Source organism: Panulirus ornatus, chromosome 27, assembly GCF_036320965.1.
Source record: "Panulirus ornatus isolate Po-2019 chromosome 27, ASM3632096v1, whole genome shotgun sequence".
In the NCBI taxonomy this organism is placed as follows: domain Eukaryota; kingdom Metazoa; phylum Arthropoda; class Malacostraca; order Decapoda; family Palinuridae; genus Panulirus; species Panulirus ornatus.
This window is the reverse complement of record NC_092250.1, coordinates 7,307,518-7,330,881: the sequence shown is the minus strand read 5'-3', so window position 1 is coordinate 7,330,881 and position 23,364 is coordinate 7,307,518. Positions and strand designations below refer to the sequence as shown.

General features: G+C 40.5%; 1 protein-coding gene across 1 annotated transcript in view; it reads left to right on the top strand.

Annotated features, from left to right (window-relative positions):
• LOC139757571 (uncharacterized) overlaps positions 1-16,198 on the top strand; it is a 68,803-nt gene extending 52,605 nt beyond the window's left edge. The window contains exons 3-4 of the mRNA XM_071678176.1: positions 5,576-5,647; positions 16,008-16,198. Of these exons, the coding sequence (XP_071534277.1) occupies positions 5,576-5,647; positions 16,008-16,183 (248 nt within the window). The 3' untranslated portion in view covers positions 16,184-16,198. The remainder of the gene's footprint in view (positions 1-5,575; positions 5,648-16,007) is intronic.
• Positions 16,199-23,364: the final 7,166 nt, after the last annotated feature.

The window sequence follows — 23,364 nt, the reverse complement described above, 5'->3', positions numbered from 1 at the left end:
ATATATTCTTAATACCTTCCACAGAGCATCTCTATCAACACTATCATATGCCTTCTCCAGATCCATAAATGTTGCATACAAATCCATTTGCTTTTCTAAGTATTTCTCACATACATCCTTCAAAGCGAACACCGGATCCACACATCCTCTACCACTTCTGAAACTACGCTGCTCTTCCCCAACCTGATGCTCTGTACATGCCATGACCCTCTCGATCAATACCCTCCCATATAATTTCCCTGGAATACTCAAAAAATTTATACCTCTGTAATTTGAGCACTCACCTTTATCCCCTTTCCCTTTGTACAATGGCGCTATACATGCATTCCGCCAATCCTCAGGCACTTCACCATGAACCATACATACAATGAATATCCTCACCAACAAGTCAACAACACAATCACCTACTTTTTTAATAAATTCCACTGCAACACCATCCAAATCAGCCGCCTTGCTGGCGTTCATCTTCCGCAAAGCTTTTACTACCTCTTCTCTGTTTACCAAATCATTTTCCCTAACCTTCTCACTTCGCACACCACCTCAACCAAAACACCTTATATCTGCTAATCTATCATCAAACACGTTCAACAAACTTTGAAAATACTCACTCATATCTCCCTCTCACTTCACTACTACTTGCTATGAGCTCCCCTTTTGCCCCTTCCCTGATGGTCCCTTTTGTTTTCTTGTCTTACGCACTTTATTTACCTCCTTCGAAAACATCTTTTATTTGCCCTAAAATCTAATGATACTCTCTCACCCAAACTATCATTTGCCCTCTTTTTTCACCTCTTGCACCTTTCTCTTGACCTCTTGCCTCTTACTTTTATACATCTCCCAGTCATTTACACTATTTCCCTGCAAAAATTGTCCAAAGCCTCTCTCTTTTCTTTCACTAACAATCTTGCTTCTTCATTCCACCACTCACTACACTTTCTAATCTGCCTACCTCCCACCTTTCTCATGCCACAGGCATCTTTTGCGCAAGACATCACTGCTTCCTTAAATCCACCCATTCCTCCCCCACTCCCCTTACGTCATTTACTCTCACCTTTTTCCATTCTGCACTAAATTTCTCCTGGTACTTTCGAAGTTAACTTACTCTCACCACTCTCTTCAGCCCAACATTCTCTCTTCTTTTCTGAAAACCTCAAAACCTCTACATATCTTCACCATTGCCTCTAAAAGATAATGATCAGACATTCCTCCAGTTGCCCATCTCCGCACAATAACATCTAAAAGTCTCTCTTTTGCGCGCATATCAATCAACACGTAATCCAATATCGCTTTCTGACCATTTCTCCTACTTACATACGTACCCTTACGTATATCTCTCTTCTAAACCAGGTATTCCCAATTACCGGTCCTTTTTCAGCACACTAATCTACAAGCTCCTCACCATTTCCATTTACAACACTAAACACCCCATGTACACAAATAATACCCTCAAATACTACATTGCTCACCTTTGCATTGAAATTAACCATCATAATAACCAGGTCTCGTGCATCAAAACACTTGCCTCACATGATCTTTCTTCTCATAACCAAGAGCATAGAAACCAATAATCACCCATCTCACTCCATTCACTTTCAGTTTTACCCTCTATCACATACTCCCACAACTCCCTCCTTTATTCTTGTCCTCTCACGAACCCCTGACTTTACTCCCAATGCATGCCCAAAGCACTCTTCCCCTTTACCCCTTTTTTTCTCATCTTGTTTATATCCACCCATGAGCACTCTCCGCATGACTCTTTCTGTTTCCCCTTTTAGAAAGTTAGAATACAAGGAGGGGAGGGTTTCTAGCCCCCCTCCCCACTCCTGTCCTCTTTATTCGCCTTCTACGTCACGCGGGGAATGAGTGAGAAGTATTCTCTCTCCGCTATCGCCAGGGATTACAATTATTATCATTATTATTATCATTATTATCATTATCATTATTAATTTACCTATTTATTATTCTTTGTCGCTGTCTCCCACGTTAGGGAGGTAGCGCAAGGAAACAGACGAAACAATCGCTCAACCCACCCTCATACACATGTATATACATACACGTCCACATACGCAAATGAACATACCTATACATCTCAACGTATACATATAGATAGACACGATAGACACACACACACATACATATATACACAGTACAAAATTCGTACTATCTGCCCTTATTCATTCGTGTCGTCACCCCGCCACACATGAAATAACAACCTCCTCCCCCCCCCCCCCCGCATGTGCGCGAGGTAGCGCTAGGAAAAGACAACAAAGGACACATTCGCTCACACTCAGTCTCTAGCTGTCATGTATAATGCACCGAAACCACAGCTCCCTTTCCACATCCAGGCCCCACAGAACATTCCATAGTTTACCCCAGACGCTTCTCATGCCTTGGTTCAATCAATTGACAGCACGTTGACCCCTGTGTACCACTCTATTCCTTGCACACATTTCACCCTCCTGCATGTTCAGGCCCAGATCACTCGGAATCTTTTTCTCTCCATCTTTCTACCTCCAATTTGGTCTCCCACTTCTCTTCGTTCCCTCCACCTCTGACACATAAATCCTTTTTGGCAATCTTTCCTCAATCATTCTCTCCATGTCACCAAACCATTTCAAAACACAATCTTCTGCTCTCTCAACCACACTATTTTTATTACCACACATCTCTCTTACCCTTTCATTACTTCCTCGATCAAACCACCTCACACCAAATATCGTCTTCAAACATTTCATTTCCAGCACATCCACCCTCCTCCGCTCAACTCTACAGCCCACGCCTCACAACTTATAACATTGTTGGAACCACTGTTCCCTCAAACATACCCATTTTTGCTTTCCAAGATAACGTTCTCGACTTCCACACATTTTTCAACGCTCCCAGAATTTTTGCCCCCTCCCACACCCTATGATTCACTTCTGCTTCCATGGTTCTATCTGCTGCCAAATGCACTCCCAGATTTCTAGAACACTTCACTTTCCCCAGTTTTTCTCTATTCAAACTTACCTTCCAATTGACTTGTCCACCCAACCCTACTGTACCTAATACCTTGCTCTTATTCACATTTACTCTCAACTTTCTTCTTTCACACACTTTACCAAACTCAGTCACCAGCTTCTGCAGTTTCTTACCCGAATCAGCCACCAGTGTTGAATCATCAGCGAACAACAACTGACTCACTTCCCAAGCTCTCTCATCCACAACAGACTGCATACTTGCCCCTCTTTTCAAAACTCCTTCATTCACCTCCCTAACAACCACATCCATTAACAAATTAAACAACCATGGAGACATCACGCACCCCTGCCGCAAACCAACATTCACTGAGAATCAATCACTTTCTTCTCTACCTACATGCCTTACATTCTCGATAAGAACTTTTCACTGCTTCTAACAACTTACCTTCCACACCGTATATTCTTAATACCTTCCATAGAGCATCTCTATCAACTCTATCATACGCCTTCTCCAGATCCAAAAATGCTAAATACAAAGCCATTTGCTTTTCTAAGTATTTCTCACATACAATTTTCAAAGGAAACACCTCATCCACACATCCTCTACCACTTCTGAAACCACACTGCTCTTCCCCAATCTGATGCTCTGTACTTGCCTTCACTCTCTCAATCAATACTCTCCCATGTAATTTACCAGGAATACTAAAGAAACTCATACCTCTGTAATTTGAGCACTCACCTTTATCCCCTTTGCCTTTGTACAATGGCACTGTGCAAGCATTCCTCCAGTCCTCAGGCACCTCACCATGAGTCATACATACATTGAATAACCTTACCAACCAGTCAACAATACAATCATCCACTTTTTCAATAAATTCTACTGCAATACCATCAAAACCCGCTGCTTTGCCGGCTTTCATCTTCCACAAAGGTTTTATTACATCTTCTCTGTTCTCCAAATCATTCTCCCTAACCCTCTCACTTTGCACACCACCTCGACCAACACACCCTATATCTGCCACTCTATCATCAAACACATTCAACAAGCCTTCAAAATACTCACTCCATCTCCTTCTCACATCGCCAATACTTGTTCCCAATTGTTCCCTTGTCTTACAAACTTTACCTCCTTCCCAAATATCATTTTATTCTCTCTAGAATATATTGATACTCTCTCACCCCAACTCTCATTTGCCCTCTTTTTTGCCTCTTGCACCTTTCTCTTGACCTCCTGCCTCTTTCTTTAGTACATCTCCTAGTTATTTGCATTATTTCCCTGCAAAAATCGTCCAAATGCCTCCCTCTTCTCTCTCACTAATAATCTTACTTCATCCCACCACTCACTACCCTTTCTAATCTTCCCACCTCCCACGCTTCCCATGCCACAATCATCTTTTGAACAAGCCATCACTGCTTCCCGAAATACATCCCATTCCTCCTCCACTCCCCTTGCGTCCTTTGTCCTCACCTTTTTGGATTCTGTTCTTAGTCTCACCTGTCACTTCCTCACACAAGTCTCCTTCCCAAGCTCATTTACTCTCACCGCTCTCTTCACACTAACATTCTCTCTTCTTTTCTGAAAACCTCTACAAATCTTCATCTTCGCCTCCACAAGGTAATGATCAGACATCCCTCCTATTGCACCTCTCAGCACATTAACATCCAAAAGTCTCTCTATCGCGCGCCTATCATTTAACACGTAATCCAATAACGTTCTCTGGCCATCTCTCCTACTTACATACCTATAAATATGTAAATCTTTCTTTTTTAAACCAGGTATTCCAAATCACCTGTCCTTTTCCAGCACATAAATCTACAAACTCTTCACCATTTCCATTTACAACACTGAACACCCCATGTACACCAATTATTCCCTCAACTGCCACATTGCTCACCATTGCATTCAAATCACCCATCACTATAACCCGGTCTCGTGCATCAAAAGTACTAACACACTCACTCAGCTGCTCCCAAAACATATGTCTTTCATGGTCTTTCTTCTCATGCCCAGGTGCATATGCACAAATTATCACCCATCTCTCTCCATCCGCTTTCAGTTTTACCCATATCAATCTAGAATTTACTTTCGTATTATTGTTATTATCATCATTATTATCATTACTATTATCATTATTATTGTTATCATTATCATTATTATTATTATTATTATTATTATTATTATTATTATTATTATTATTATTATTTTTATTATTGTTATTATTATTATTATTATTGTTATTATTATTATTATTATTATTATTATTATTACTATCATTATTATTATTATTATCATTATTATCATTATTATAATTATTATTATCATTATTATTATCATTATCATTATTATTACTAATTGCTATGATCATTATCACCATCATTTTATTATCATTCATCCTTTTTATCATTCTTATTACTATTATTATTATTATTATTATTATTATTATTATTATTATTATTATTATTATTACTATCATTATTATCATTATTCTTATTATTATCATTATGATTATTATTATCATTATTGTTTTTATTATCATTTCTGCCATTATTATTATCATAATCATTATCACTGTTACTGTTATCACTATTAATATATACAATTTTCCTTTCATTTTCAGAAATGAAACAACATCTAATCGAAACCATGGACGCCATTTTGACCGAACAAGCTAGCGTTGAAGGCCTGGAGGGTAAGTTGTGATTTCCTACTTCTCCTACATAGAGGGGTAGTTTTACGCTCTCTTCAATATCTTGTACAACAAATCTCACAACAACTTAAGCAATACAGTAACAACAAACCTTTCATGGTCTCTAGAGTGTTCCTAGATGCGGTCTCAGTTGATATTGTATATATATATATATATATATATATATATATATATATATATATATATATTTGGAGAAAAATGTAGCTTAGACATTGAAGCTTATTGATACAGTGGTGAAATTGATGAGAACTGCTATTTACGTTTGTGTGAATAAATTGTACATTTCCTTTTCCATAGCCAGAGGTTGAACCATTATGTGACATTCATTTTTTTCATTCATTTCAAGCTAAAAGTTTGTTTCTAAATTGTTTCTTACATTTTTCATATGTATATATATGTATGTGTGTGTGTGTGTGGGTATGTGCGTATGTGTGTGTATGTGTGTGTGTGTGTATATGTATATATATATGTATATTATCCCTGGGGATAGGGGTGAAAGAATACTTCCCACGTATTCCTCGCGTGTCGTAGAAAGCGACTAGAGGGGACGGGAGCGGGGGGCCGGAAATCCTCCCCTCCTTGTATTAACTTTCTAAAATGGGAAACAGAAGAAGGAGTCACGCGGGGAGTGATCATCCTCCTCGAAGGCTCAGAGTGGGGTGCCTAAATGTGTGTGGATGTAACCAAGATGTGAAAAAAGGAGAGATAGGTAGTATGTTTGAGGAAAGGAACCTGGATGTTTTGGCTGTGAGTGAAACGAAGCTCAAGGGTAAAGGGGAAGAGTGGTTTGGAAATGTCTGGGGAGTGAAGTCAGGGGTTAGTGAGAGGACAAGAGCAAGGGAAGGAGTAGCAATGCTCCTTAAACAGGAGTTGTGGGAGTATGTGATAGAATGTAAGAAAGTAAATTCTCGATTAATATGGGTAAAATTGAAAGTTGATGGAGAGAGGTGGGTGATTATTGGTGCATATGCACCTGGGCATGAGAAGAAAGATCATGAGAGGCAAGTGTTTTGGGAGCAGCTGAATGAGTGTGTTAGCGGTTTTGATGCACGAGACCGGGTTATAGTGATGGGTGATTTGAATGCAAAGGTGAGTAATGTGGCAGTTGAGGGAATAATTGGTATGCATGGGGTGTTCAGTGTTGTAAATGGAAATGGTGAAGAGCTTGTAGATTTATGTGCTGAAAAAGGACTGATGATTGGGAATACCTGGTTTAAAAAGCGAGATATACATAAGTATACTTATGTAAGTAGGAGAGATGGCCAGAGAGCGTTATTGGATTACGTGTTAATTGACAGGCGTGCGAAAGAGAGACTTTTGGATGTTAATGTGCTGAGAGGTGCAACTGGAGGGTTGTCTGATCATTATCTTGTGGAGGCTAAGGTGAAGATTAGTATGGGTTTTCAGAAAAGAGGAGTGAATGTTGGGGTGAAGAAGGTGGTGAGAATAAGTGAGCTTGGGAAGGAGACCTGTGTGGGGAAGTACCAGGAGAGACTGTGTACAGAATGGAAAAAGGTGAGAACAATGGAAGTAAGGGGAGTGGGGGAGGAATGGGATGTATTTAGGGAATCAGTGATGGATTGCGCAAAAGATGCTTGTGGCATGAGAAGAGTGGGAGGTGGGTTAATTAGAAAGGGTAGTGAGTGGTGGGATGAAGAAGTAAGAGTATTAGTGAAAGAGAAGAGAGAGGCATTTGGACGATTTTTGCAGGGAAAAAATGCAATTGAGTGGGAGAAGTATAAAAGAAAGAGACAGGAGGTCAAGAGAAAGGTGCAAGAGGTGAAAAAAAGGGCAAATGAGAGTTGGGGTGAGAGACTATCAGTAAATTTTAGGGAGAATAAAAAGATGTTCTGGAAGGAGGTAAATAGGGTGCGTAAGACAAGGGAGCAAATGGGAACTTCAGTGAAGGGCGTAAATGGGGAGGTGATAACAAGTAGTGGTGATGTGAGAAGGAGATGGAATGAGTATTTTGAAGGTTTGTTGAATGTGTCTGATGACAGAGTGGCAGATATAGGGTGTTTTGGTCGAGGTGGTGTGCAAAGTGAGAGGGTTAGGGAAAATGATTTGGTAAACAGAGAAGAGGTAGTAAAAGCTTTGCGGAAGATGAAAGCCGGCAAGGCAGCAGGTTTGGATGGTATTGCAGTGGAATTTATTAAAAAAGGGGGTGACTGTATTGTTGACTGGTTGGTAAGGTTATTTAATGTATGTATGACTCATGGTGAGGTGCCTGAGGATTGGCGGAATGCGTGCATAGTGCCATTGTACAAAGGCAAAGGGGATAAGAGTGAGTGCTCAAATTACAGAGGTATAAGTTTGTTGAGTATTCCTGGTAAATTATATGGGAGGGTATTGATTGAGAGGGTGAAGGCATGTACAGAGCATCAGATTGGGGAAGAGCAGTGCGGTTTCAGAAGTGGTAGAGGATGTGTGGATCAGGTGTTTGCTTTGAAGAATGTATGTGAGAAATACTTAGAAAAGCAAATGGATTTGTATGTAGCATTTATGGATCTGGAGAAGGCATATGATAGAGTTGATAGAGATGCTCTGTGGAAGGTATTAAGAATATATGGTGTGGGAGGCAAGTTGTTAGAAGCAGTGAAAAGTTTTTATCGAGGATGTAAGGCATGTGTACGTGTAGGAAGAGAGGAAAGTGATTGGTTCTCAGTGAATGTAGGTTTGCGGCAGGGGTGTGTGATGTCTCCATGGTTGTTTAATTTGTTTATGGATGGGGTTGTTAGGGAGGTGAATGCAAGAGTCCTGGAAAGAGGGGCAAGTATGAAGTCTGTTGGGGATGAGAGAGCCTGGGAAGTGAGTCAGTTGTTGTTCGCTGATGATACAGCGCTGGTGGCTGATTCATGTGAGAAACTGCAGAAGCTGGTGACTGAGTTTGGTAAAGTGTGTGGAAGAAGAAAGTTAAGAGTAAATGTGAATAAGAGCAAGGTTATTAGGTACAGTAGGGTTGAGGGTCAAGTCAATTGGGAGGTAAGTTTGAATGGAGAAAAACTGGAGGAAGTGAAGTGTTTTAGATATCTGGGAGTGGATCTGTCAGCGGATGGAACCATGGAAGCGGAAGTGGATCATAGGGTGGGGGAGGGGGCGAAAATTTTGGGAGCCTTGAAAAATGTGTGGAAGTCGAGAACATTATCTCGGAAAGCAAAAATGGGTATGTTTGAAGGAATAGTGGTTCCAACAATGTTGTATGGTTGCGAGGCGTGGGCTATGGATAGAGTTGTGCGCAGGAGGATGGATGTGCTGGAAATGAGATGTTTGAGGACAATGTGTGGTGTGAGGTGGTTTGATCGAGTAAGTAACGTAAGGGTAAGAGAGATGTGTGGAAATAAAAAGAGCGTGGTTGAGAGAGCAGAAGAGGGTGTTTTGAAATGGTTTGGGCACATGGAGAGAATGAGTGAGGAAAGATTGACCAAGAGGATATATGTGTCGGAGGTGGAGGGAACGAGGAGAAGAGGGAGACCAAATTGGAGGTGGAAAGATGGAGTGAAAAAGATTTTGTGTGATCGGGGCCTGAACATGCAGGAGGGTGTAAGGAGGGCAAGGAATAGAGTGAATTGGAGCGATGTGGTATACAGGGGTTGACGTGCTGTCAGTGGAGTGAATCAAGGCATGTGAGGCGTCTGGGGTGGACCATGGAAAGCTGTGTAGGTATGTATACACGTGTGTGGACATGTGTATGTACATGTGTATGGGGGGGGGGGTTGGGCCATTTCTTTCGTCTGTTTCCTTGCGCTACCTCGCAGACGCGGGAGACAGCGACAAAGTATAAAAAAAAAAAAAAAAAAAAAAAAAAATATATATATATATATATATATATATATATATATATATATATATTTATATCCAATAACGCTCTCGGGCCATCTCTCCTACTTACATACGTATTCTTATGGATATCTCTCTTTTTAAACCAGGTATTCCCAATCACCAGTCCTTTCTCGGAGCAAAAATATACAAGATCATCACCATTTCCATTTACAACACTGAACACCCCATGTTCATCAATAATTCCCTCAGCTGCCACATTACTCACCTTTGCATTCAAATCACCCATGACTATAACCCGGTCTCGTGCATCAATACTAGCACACTTACTCAGCTGCTCCCAAAACACTTGCGTCTCATGATGTTTCCTCTCATGTCCAGGTGCATATGCAGCAATAATCACCCCTCTCTCTCTATCTACTTTCAGTATTACCTATATCAATCTAGAGTTTACTTTCTTACACTCTGTCACATACTTCCACCACTCCTGTTTCAGGAGTAGTCCTACTCCTTCCCTTGCTCTTGACATCTCACCAACCCCTGACTTTACTCCCAACACATTCCCAAACAAATCTTCCACTTTACCATTGAGCTTCGTTTCATTCGGAGCCAGAACATACGAGTTCCTTTCCTCAAACATACTACCTATCTCTTCTTTTTTCTCATCTTGGTTATATCCACACACATTTACACATCCCAGTCTGAGCCTTCGTGGAGGATGAGCACCCCTTGCGTGACTCCTTCTTCTGTTTTCCCTTTTAGAAAGTCAAAATACAAGGAGGGGAGGGTTTTTAACCCCCCCGCTTTCGTCCCCTTTAGTTATCTTCTACGATACATGATGGATGCGTGAGAAGTATTATTTCTCCCCTATCGCCAGGGGTAATATTAAATAATAATAAGTGTTAACTGATAGGCGCGTGAAAGAGAAACTCTTGGATGTTAATGTGCTGAGAGGTGCAACTAGAGGGATGTCTGATCATTATCTTGTGCAGGCGAAGGTGAATATTTGTATAGGTTTTCAGAAAAGAAGAGAGAATGTTGAGGTAAAGAGAGTGGTGAGAGTAAGTGAGCTTGAGAAGGAGACTTGTGTGAGGAAGTACCAGGAGAGAATGAGTAGAAAATGGAAAAAGGTGAGAGCAAAGGACGTAAAGGAAGTGGGGAGGAATGGGATGTATTTACGGAAGTAGTGACGGCTTGCATAAATGATGCTTGTGGCATGAGAAGCGTGGGAAGTGGGCAGATTAGAAAGGGTAGTGAATAAAGGAATGAAGAAGTAGAATTATTAGTGAAAGAGAAGATATGGGCATTTCGATGATTTTTGCAGGGAAATAATGCAAATAAGTGGGAGATGTATAAAAGGAAGAGGCCGGAGGTCAAGAGATAGGTGCAAGAGGTGAAAAAGAGGGCAAATGAGACTTGAGGTCAGAGAGTATCATTAAATTTTTTGGAGAATAAAAAGATGTTTTGGAAGAAGGTAGATAAAATGTGTAAGACAGGGGAAAACATGGGAGCTTCAGTGAAGGGGGCTAATGGGGAGGTGATAACAAGCAGTGGTAAAGTGAGAAGGAGATGGAGTGAGTATTTTGAAGGTTTGTTGAATGTGTTTGATGATAGAGTGGTCGAGGTGGTGTGCAAAGTGAGAGGGGAAGGGAGAATGATTTGGTAAACTGAGAAGAGGTAGTAAAAGCTTTGTGGAAAATGAAAGCCTTCAAGGCAGCGGGTTTGGACAGAATTGCAGTGGAATCTATTGAAAACGGGGGTGACTGTGTTGTTGACTGGCTTGTAAGTTTATTTAATATATGTATGACTCATGGTGAGGTGGCTGAGGATTGGCGGACTGCATGCATAGTGCCATTGTACAAAGACAAAAGGGATAAAGGTGAGTGCTCAAATTACAGAGGTATAAGTATGATGAGTATTCCTCTGAAATCCTATGGTAGGGTATTGATTGAGAGGGTGAAGGCATGTACAAAGCATCAGACTGGGGAAGAGCAGTGTGGTTTGAGAAGTGGTAGAGGATATTTGGATCAGGTGTTTGCTTTGAAGAATGTACGTGAAAAATACTTAGAAAGCAAATGGATTTGTATGTAGCATTTATGCATTTGGAGAAGGCATTTGATAGAGTTAATAGAGATGCTCTGTGGAAGGTATTAAGAATATATGGCGTGATAGGCAAATTGCTACAAGCAGTGTAAAGTTTACATCGAGGATTTAAGGCATGTGTACGAGTAGGAAGAGAGGAAAGTGATTGGTTCTCAGTGAATGTCCGTTTGCGGTAGGGGTGTGCGATGTCTCCATGTTTGTTAAATTTGTTTACAGATGGTATTTCTAGGGAGGTGAATGCAAGAGTTTTGGAGAGAGGGGTAGATATGCAAACTGCTGAGGATGAGAAAGCTTGGGAAGTGAGTCAGTTGTTGTTCGCTGATGATACAGCGCTGGTGGCTGATTCGGGTAAGAAACTGCAGAAGCTGGTGATGGAGTTTGGTAAAGTGAGTGAAAGAAGAAGGTTGAGACTAAATGTGAATAAGAGCAAGGTTATTAGGGACAGTAGGGTTGAAAGACAAGAAGTTTCGCCCCCTCCCCCACCCTGTGACTCACTTTCTCTTCCATGGCTCCATCCGCTGCCAAATCCACTCCCAGATATCTAAAACACTTCACACTCTCAAGTTTTTCTCCATTCAAACCTACCTCCCAATTGACTAGTCTCTCAACCCTACTGTACCTAATAACCTTGCTCTTATTCACATTTACTCTCAACTTTCTTCTTTCACACACTTTACCAAACTCAGTCACCACCTTCTGCAGTTTCTCACCCGAATCAGCTACTAGTGCTGTATCATCACTCAACAACAACTGACTCACTTCCCAAGCTCTCTCATCCACAACAGACTACATACTTGCCCCTCTTTCCAAAACTCTAGCATTTACCTCCCTAACAACCCCATCCATAAACAAATTAAACAACCGTGGAGACATCACGCACCCCTGCCGCAAACCAACATTCATTTAGAACCAATCACTTTCCTCTCTTCCTACACGTATACATGCCTTACATCATCGATAAGAATTTTGCTTCTGACAACTTACCTCCCACACCATATATTCTTAATACCTTCCACAGAGCATCTTTATCAACTCTGTCATATGCCTTCTCCAGATCCATAAATGCTATATACAAATCCATTTGCTTTTCTAAGTACTTCTCACATTCATTTTTCCGAGCAAACACCTAATCCACACACACACACACACATATATATATATATATATATATATATATATATATATATATATATATATATATATATATATATATATATATATATATATATATATATATATATATATATATATATATATATATATATATATATATATATATATATACATATATATATATATGTACATACATGTATGTTTTCAAGTTTGATTCTTTGGTGCCTCATTTCAAGTCCGTAAACGGATTCATTACTCGTCGTAAGTTGTGTATTTACCTGCCAAGAGATCTATATAGTTCGTTCTGATTTTCATTATCATAGGTTTGTTGATTTTGTTTTATCGCTCACACATTAATACACATTATTTTTGGCTACTTGCTTGATGTGCCAGTAACGTAGATGTCTGCTGACAGTGACAGTATTACTGTCTGGTACATTTTGAAAGTTTAAGATACTGGTGTTTCCTGGAAAAATAGTTATGATGATGTTGAATATCACGACCATCAAGTCTTTTAGCAACCTCTTACGAGACGAGAAAGAATACTTTCCATGTATTCCATGGGAGCTGTAGAAGGCTAACAAGAGGGGAGGAAGTGGGGAGCTTAACACCCTTCCCTTCTTATATTACAGTTACTTAAAGATGGAACAGAAGTACAAGCCAAACGAGCAGTGTTCATCCTCTTAGAAGGCTCGGGCTGGGATGTCTAAATGTATGTGGATTTAACCAAGATGAAGAAAAAAGGAGTGTTGGATCGAATGTTTGAGAAAAGGAACCCAGTTGCTCTAGCTCTAAGTACGAGAAAGCTGAGGGTAAAACGGAAAAATAGTTGAGAATGTCAGAAGGCAAGAATTGGTGCGAAGGCAAGAACTGGAGAAGGGATAGCTGTAGCAGGATTTGTGAAGATGTGAGAAAGAATGTAATTTTATACATTCGTATAGAAATAAAAGTGATTACGAGAGATGAGCGAGTATTAGTGCATAAGCACATGACCATGACAAGAATGATGATGATAGGCAATTGAGTATCAGCAAACTTCAGGGATTGAGAAAATGCTTTTTAAGGTGGCCTTGCAAGGAAAACAAGAGAATCAATGTGAACAACTGTGAAGAGGCAAATGCGGAATTGGTAACTGGCAGTGACGAGGCGAAAAAAAGATAAAGTGAAACTTTGAAAATTTGCTGAAAGTTTATGACGACAGGTTGGCAGATGTAGAGCTTTTGAGTCGGAGAGGTATTAGAAGAGAGTGAGTCATGACAAGTGGTTTAGTGAAGAAAGAAGCAGTGGTGGAAGCTTTGGTTATGATAGAATGTGACAAGGCGGCTAGAGTGGATGGTATGCAGTTCAGTTTCTCAAGAAAGGGGATGACCGTGTTGTTGATCGCTTAGTTAGAATTTTCAGTGTATGTATGGATCTCAGGGACGTGAATAAGGATTGATAGAATGCCTATACATTGCCATTGTGTGACGGCAAGGAAAAAAGAGATGAGTGTTCATACGACAAAGGTGTACGTGTGTTGAGCGTACCTGAGAAGTTGTTTGGAGGAGCAGTTTTTGAGAGGGTAGTCGCAAGCACGATGCATCATACTGGAGTGGAACAATGCGATTTTAGGAGTGGTAGAGGATGTGTGGATCAAGGTTTTGCTTTGACAGGGTTGATAGAGATTCTCCATACAACTTACCACTCTATTCACCATGATCCACACATACATTAGAAATCCTTACCAACCAATAGAAAATAAATGCAACCCCTATCTTCATAAATTCAGCTGCAGTATCATCCACTTCAGCCGCCCCGTCACATTTAAACCTACGCACATCTCTTTTCTGTTGACCAAACCACTCTCCATGACTCCTTCACTTCGCATACTACCTCTACCAAAACACCTACTTCTGCCACTTTATCATTAAATACATTCATAAGTCCTTCAGTATACTACAACCCTACTCACTCCATCACTAACTTTTGTCCCACTCACAGATGCAAAACATCTCATCTTCCCGAAAGTTTGCAAATACTCTCTCACCCCAACTCTCATTTGCCCTCTTTTTTATACCTTGCACCTTCCACTTCACCTCCTGCCACCTTCTATTATACATTTCCCAATCATTTTTACTCCTTCCTTGTAAGTGCCGCCCAAATGTCTCTCTTTCTCTTCTCTAACAATTTTACTTTTTCATTCTACCACTCACTACCTTTTCTAATCTGCTCACTTCCCACCTTTTGCATGATACACCTGTATTTATTGCACATGCCAGCACTATTTCCTTAAATACCTTTCATTCCTCACTTACTCCCCTTGCTTAATTTCTTTCATCTTTTGCCATTCTCTCCTCAATCTCCTGGTATTTCTTTACACAAATTTTCATTCCAGGCTACTTGCTCTTTATCATTCTTCTCTCACCGACATTGTTCCCTCTACAAATCTTCACTCGCCCCCACAAGAAATGACCAGGCATCCCACCAGCTTCCCCTCTTAGCACTTTTACATCCAAAAATCTCTCTTTTCCAAGCTTATCAATTGATGAGAATCCAGTAATGCCCGCTGACCATCTTTCTTACCCACATACGTATGCTTGTGTTAATCCCTCTTTTCAAACCAGGTATTCCCAATCACCATCCTTTTTCGGCACACAACCCCACAAGCTTTCACCATTTCCATTCAAAACACTGAATACCCATGAACCCCAATCATGCCTTCACCTACAACATTATTCACAATTCTATTTGAATCACCCATCTGTAATACTCGATCTCGGCATCAAAGCTGCTGACACACTCACTCAGCTGCTCCCAAAACACTGGCCTCTCATGGTCTTTCTTTTCCTGGGTAGGTGCATAAGCACCAATGATCACCCATCTCTCTCCATCAATTTTCAATGTTACCCGCATCAATATATCATTTGCTTTCTCACACTCTATCACACTCCCACAACTCCTGCTTTAGGATTAGTGCTATTCCTTCCTTAGCTCTTGTCCTCTCAGCAACCCCTGACTTCAGTCCCTAGAAATTCCCAAAGCTTTCTTCCCCTCACCCAGAGCCAGAACATCCTTTCCTTTCCTCAGTTACAAGATGGGGACGGTACAGTTCCTGTTCCTTTCCTCAATTACAAGATGGGGACGGTACAGCCCCTGCCTCCATCCCTTCAATCACCTTCTACAACATGCAGGGTATACCGAGGTAGATTCGTTTCTCCCCAACTCTATATTCTCTCCACCATAATACCAAATCTAATACACTGATCTAGGATTAGCTTGACATTCAATAAATAGTCCCTGTAACTGCACATGAATGTCTGTTTCCCATAAAATCCCAAGACTCTCACTTCCACTGTAACTTTCTCCACAGGCGTCTCGACCACCGATCCTGATGGTGCCCGCGTACAGCAAGGATTGGCGCTCTTCACCCGCGTGATTGTCAACACCGTCCGGGAGATCAACAATTCAAGTAAGTTTGAGGTTACTCATTTCTGTATGTTTCATGTTTACGCATCGATGTGTATATATGTATGTTTGTGTACGTGAACCTGTATTTATTGTCATGTTTGTTTCAACACATGTCTGTTTGTCTATCTGTTATTGTTTCCAATCTGTAAGTTTATCTCTCTTAATGTATCTTTTTTGATTTGTTATGTTGTGTTTAAACGTGTTTTGTGCAATTGTCTATGTCAGTATGTATGTCTATTTTGTACATGTTAGTATATGTGTTCGCGTTGAGTATGTTTGTGCGTGTATATTTGCGTCAGTGTATGTATACCAAACAATGGTTTCGGAGGCCTAGCACTCTCTGTGCAGACTGTTAGAAGCAGTGAGCCTGAAGGCCTACTTAACCATTAGACACTGGCCGGTACGATGACTTTATACAGGCTCTCTACGGAAAGGTCTATAAGAGTGATAAAGGATATGTGAATCAAGTGTTTGCTATGAAGAATGTGTGTGAGAAATACTTAAAGAAAAAGGAGGATATGTATTTAGGATTTATGGATGTGGAAAAAACGCATTATTATGCGTTTTAATAGCAATGTTTTGTGGAAAGTTTTACGAATATTTAATGGGTGAGGAAAGCTAACAGAAGCAATTAGAAATTTCTACCCAGAAAGTAAGGAGTGTTCACGAAAAGAAAGAGACGAGGGAGGTCCAGGCAAAAGTAATTCAGCTTCAGATTGTGTGATGTCGCCATGGTTGTATAATGCGTTTGTAGAAGAATTGTGAAGAATGAAAATGCAAGGGTCCTGGAGAGAAGGGTAGGTTTGCAGTCTGTTGGGTTGGAGGGGCTCATGAGGTGAGTTATCTGTTGTGCTGTTGTTTGCTGATGATACGTCTTTAATGGCAGACGTGAGAAACTGCAGCAATTGGCGTCTGAGTTTGGGTGAGTATGTGAAAGGAAGGGGTTGATTTACTGTAAATAAGATTTAGGTCATAAGATTTCGCAGGGGAGATAGTTGGTTGGCGTGTTTAAGTACCTGGATTTAGACATAGCAGCGTTTGAAACCATAGAAACCGTAGCAGGCCATAGGGTACGTGGGGATGCCAAATTCTGAGAGAGTTCATTACCTCCTGGGGCAAAGATGTGTCTGCTTGATGGTATAGCAATGCCACCGTAGTTGTATGGATGCAAAGCGTTAGTCATAAGTAACAAAGTGCAGAAGGGGTGAATCTGTTAGAAACGAAGTACCTGAGGAAATTATATGGTGTCAGGGGGGTTGATCAAGTTAGAAATGATAGGGCAAGAGATTAGTGCGGTAATAAGAAAAAAATGTGGGTATGAGAACTGAAAGCAATATTTCTTTATAGTAAGTGACATGGTACAGACAAAATATACCTCTGTCAAAGGCCATCTCAGTTGAAATCATCGAGTAAAAGATATAGAAAATAGAAATTAACCAAGGCTTTGCAGGTGCTTTGTAGACCTGAATCTTCATTGAAGAAAGGGGGAAAGACAAAAGAAAAAAAATGAAGATTCCACGTTTTAGCTATTCAAGAGAAGAAAGTGGTAACATAAGTGCCAATCTTCGAGCGGCCAGTCTTCACACCATAGCTATGGAAAACTGCAGCCACATGTGCTGAGTATCCAAATTTTAGGAGTGGGGATAAATGCAGACAGTTCATGAGAACAATTATGAAAATTATTCTTGTGGAATAGACATGGAGCAAAAGCATCGCAGCGTACGGAAAGGGAAGATTAAAGTGATGTGATGCCAGGAGAATTCCTCGTACAGAAAATGAGGTAAGCAGGTGGTATTCAACAGAGAAAATGATAGAATTAAGACGGCAAATGTCACGGAACAGGATAGAACAGGAGCCAGGTATAAGAGCTCCAGCTAAGGAAGTTGTGTGGATCCCAGTCACAAGATGGCGGTTCACTGGGCCCTGAGATCTCCTCAGCCCCTTTCATCCGGTGGCGACACTCCACGTCGGAGCCGGAGATCAACGGATATTTGTCCAGCTATAGGAAAAAAGAATTGGAAAATGAAATAGAGATATATGTGAGTTTGTGTTTCAAAGTGTTGTGAGTTTATGAGGGTGTGGAATTTATTGATGAATACAAGTGACCAACAGTTAGATAAAGAAAGGCAAAAAAAAAGAGACAGCGATGCTGGCTGGCTCACTCCGCCGCCACCACTGTCATTCCCGGAACCAATCGTTGTCACATGGGAATAAGTGCAGAATGAGTGATGACAGGCTGACTATAAGGGTGTGGCGGTAGAAGTGTGTGTGTGTGTGTGTGCGTGTGTGTGGGAGGCGGGAGGGATGAATAGGGTAAGAACAAAATGGATGTGAAAGGATAAATTGGAAGATTCTTCTTGGGATCGGGGCCTGATAATACAGAATGGTGTAAGATATGCACGGGATAAAGCTAATATGAGCAGTATGGTACACATGGGACGACTCTCTGTCAATGGACTGTACTAGGTCATTCGGAGCGGTCAGGGGAAACCACAAATAAAATTTGCGGGGCGTCGATGTGGATAGGGGGCTCTGGTTTCGCTTCATTATACATGACGTATAGCATGTAGATATGAAGAGATGAAACATTCTTCGCTTGTTTCTGGCGCTGCCTCTCCACGCACGAAATCTAGGAAACGCTGAACAATTAAGAATTGTAAATATCTATTACAATTTGAAATACCTTCCCAACCTGTCACCTTGCCGGCGACAGGTTTACCAAATCATTCTCCCTAACCCTCTAACTTCGCTCACCACCCCGACCAAAACACCCTATATATGCCACTTTATCATCTAACACATTCAACAAACCTTCAGAATACTCACTCCATTTCCTTCTCACATCACCACTACTTGTTTTTACCTCCCCTTAGCCCCCTTCACCGATGTTCCCATTTGTTCTCTTGTCTTACGCACTTTATTCATCTCTTTCCAAAACATCTTTTTATGCTCCCTAGAATTTAATAATTCTCTTTAACCCCAACTCTCATTTGCCCTCTTTTTCACCTCTTGCACATTTCTCTTAACCTCCTGCCTCTTTCTTACATCTTCAGGCATTTGCAGATTTCCCTGCAAAGATAGTCCAAACGCCTCTCTCATCTTTTCACTATTACTCTTACTTTTTCATCCAACCACTTACTACCATTTGTAATCTGCCCACCTCCCACGTTTCTCATGCCTAAAGCATCTTTTGCAAAAGCTATCACTGCTTCCGTAAATATATCCAATTCCAGCACCACTGCCCTTACGTCCTTTCCTCTCATCTTTTTCCATTCTGCGCTCAGTCTCTCCTGGTACTTCCTAGAAACAAGTCTCCTTCCAAAATTCACATACTCTCACCACTCTCTTCACTCCAACATTCTGATTTCTTTTCATAAAATCATAAAAAATCTTGACCTTCGCCTCCACAAGATAATGATCAGCTATCCTTCCAGCTGCACCGCTCAGCATATTAACATCCAAATATATATATATATATATATATATATATATATATATATATATATATATATATATATATATATATATATATATATATATATATATATATATATATAAATATATATATATATATATATATATATATATATATATATATATATATATATATATATATATATATTTTTTTTTTTTTCTTTGTGCTGTCTCCCGCGTTTGCGAGGTAGCGCAAAGAAATAGACGAAAGAAATGGCCCAACCAACCCCCATACACATGTATATACATACACGTCCACACACACAAATATACATACCTATACAGCTTTCCATGGTTTACCCCAGACGCTTCACATGCCCTGATTCAATCCACTGACAGCACGTCAACCCCGGTATGCCACATCGATCCAGTTCACTCTATTCCTTGCCCTCCTTACACCCTCCTGCATGTTCAGGCCCCGATCACACAAAATCTTTTTCACTCCATCTTTCCACCTCCAATTTGGTCTCCCACTTCTCCTCGTTCCCTCCAGCTCCGACACATATATCCTCTTGGTCAATCTTTCCTCACTCATTCTCTCCATGTGCCCAAACCATTTCAAAACACCCTCTTCTGCTATCTCAACCACGCTCTTTTTATTTCCACACATCTCTCTTACCCTTACGTTACTCACTCGATCAAACCACCTCACACCACACATTGTCCTCAAACATCTCATTTCCAGCACATCCACCCTCCTGCGCACAACTCTATCCATAGCCTACGCCTCGCAACCATACAACATTGTTGGAACCACTATTCCTTCAAACACCCATTTTTGCTTTCCGATATAATGTTCTTGACTTCCACACATTCTTCAAGGCTCCCAGAATTTTCGCCCCCTCCCTCAACCTATGATCCACTTCCGCTTCCATGGTTCCATCCGCTGCCAGATCCACTCCCAGATATCTAAAATACTTTACTTCCTCCAGTTTTTCACCATTCAAACTTACCTCCTAATTGACTTGACCCTCAACCCTACTGTACATAATAACCTTGCTCTTATCACATTTACTCTTAACTTTCTTCTTTCACACACTTTACCAAACTCAGTCACCAGCTTCTGCAGTTTTTCACATGAATCAGCCACCAGCGCTGTATCATCAGCGAACAACAACTGACACTTCCCAAGCTCTCTCATCCACAACAGACTTCATACTTGCCCCTCTTTCCAAAACTCTTGCATTCACCTCCCTAACAACCCCATCCATAAACAAATTAAACAACCATGGAGACATCACACACCCCTACCGCAAACCTACATTCACTGAGAACCAATCACTTTCCTCTCTTCCTACACGTACACATGCCTTACATCCTCGATAAAAACTTTTCACTGCTTCTAACAACTTGCCTCCCACACCATATATTCTTAATACCTTCCACACAGCATCTCTATCAACTCTATTATATGCCTTCTCCAGATCCATAAATGCTACATACAAATCCATTTGCTTTTCTAAGTATTTCTTACATACATTCTTCAAAGCAAACACCTGATCCACATATCCTCTACCACTTCTGAAACCACACTGCTCTTCCCCTATCTGATGCTCTGTACATGCCTTCACCCTCTCAATCAATACCCTCCCAAATAATTTACCAGGAATACTCAACAAACTTATACCTCTGTAATTTGAGCACTCACTCTTAACCCCTTTGCCTTTGTTCAATGGCACTATGCATGTATATATATATATATATATATATATATATATATATATATATATATATATATATATATATATATATATATATATATATATATATATATATATATATATATATATATGTATAGTGATGGGTGATTTGAATGCAAAGGTGAGTAATGTGGCAGTTGAGGGAGTAATTGATGTCCATGGGGTGTTCAGTGTTTTAAATGGAAATGGTGAGGAGATTGTAGATTTATGTGCTGAAAAAGGACTGGTGATTGGGAATACCTGGTTCAAAAAGAGAGATATACATAAGTATACGTATGTAAGTATGAGAGATGGCCAGAGAGCGTTATTGGATTTCGTTGATAGGCGCGCAAAAGAGAGACTTATGGATATTAATGTGCTGAGAGGGTGCAACTGGAGGGATGTCTGATTATTATCTTGTGAAGGCGAAAGTAAAGATTTGTAGAGGTCTTCAGAAAACAAGAGAAAATGTCGGGGTAAAGAGAGTGGTGAGTGCAAGTGAATTTGGGAAGGAGACTTCTGTGAGGACGTACCAGGAGAGACTGAGAACAGAATGGAAAAAGGTGAGAACAAAGGACATAAGGGGAGTGGGGGAGGAATGAGATGTAGGAAAGCAGTGATGGCTTGTGAAAATGATGCTTGTGGCATGAGAAGCATGGGAGGTTGGCATATTAGAAAGGGTAATGAGTAATGAAATGAAGAAATGAGATTATTAATAAAAGAGAAGAGAGAGGCATTTGGACAATTTTTGCAGGGAAATAATGCAAAAGACTCTGAGATGTATAAAAGAAAGAGGGAGGAGGTCAAGAGAAAAGTACAAGAGGTAAGAAAGTGGGCAAATGAGAGTTGGGGTGAGAGTGTATCATTAAATTTTAGTGAGAATAAAAAGATGTTTTGGAAGGAGGTAAATAAAGTGCGTAAGACAGGGGAACAATTGGAAATATCAGTGAAGGGGCAAATGGGGAGGTAAAAAGATGTTTTGGTAGGAGGTAAATAAGTGCGTAAGACAAGGGAACTATTGGAAATATCAGTGAAGGGGCAAATGGGGGAGGTGATAACAAGTAATGGTGATGTGAGAAGGAGATGGAGTGAGTATTTTGAAGGTTTGTTAAATGGGTTTGATGATAGAGTGGGAGATATAGGGTGTTTTGGTCGAGGTGGTGTGCAAAGTCAGAGGGTTACGGAGAATGATTTGATAAACAGAAAAGAAGTAGTAAAAGCTTTACGGAAGAAGAAAGCCAGCAAGGCAGCGGGTTTAGATGGTATTGCAGTGCAATCTATTAGAAAAGGGGTGACTGTATTGTTGACTGGTTGGCAAGATTATTTAATATATGTATGACTCATGGTGAGGTGCCTGAGGATTGGCGAAGTACTTGCATAGGGCCATTGTACAAAGGCAAAGGGGATAAAAGTGAGTGCTCAAATTACAGAGGTATAAGTTTGTTGAGTATTCCTTGGAAATTGATTATGAGGGTGAAGGCATGTACAGAGCATCAGATTGGGGAAGAGCAGTGTAGTTTTAGAAGTGGTAGAGGATGTGTGGATCAGGTGTTAGCTCTGAAGAATGTATGTGAGAAACAATTAGAAAAGCAAATGGATTTGTATGTAGCATTTATGGATCTGGAGAAGGCATATGATAGAATTGACAGAGATGCTCAGTGGAAAGTGTTAACAATATATGGTATGGGAGGCAAGTTGTTAGAAGCAGTTAAAAGTTCTTATCGAGGATGTAAGGCATGTGTACGTTTAGGAAGAGAGGAAAGTGATTGGTTCTCAGTAAATATAGGGTTCCGGCAGGGTTGCGTGATGTCTCCATGGTTGTTTAATTTGTTTATGGATGAGGTTGTTAGGGAGGTGGATGCAAGAGTTTTGTAGAGAGGGGCAAGTTTGCAGTCTGTTGTATATGAGAGAGCTTGGGAGGTGAGTCAGTTGTTCGCTGATGATACAGCATTTGTGGCTGAATCAGGTGAGAAGCTACAGAAGCTGGTGACTGAGTTTGGTAGAGTGTTTGAAAGAAGAAAGCTGAGATTAAATGTGAATAAGAGCAAGGTTATTTGGTACAGTAGGTTTGAGGGACAAGTCAACTGGGAAAATAAGCTTGAATGG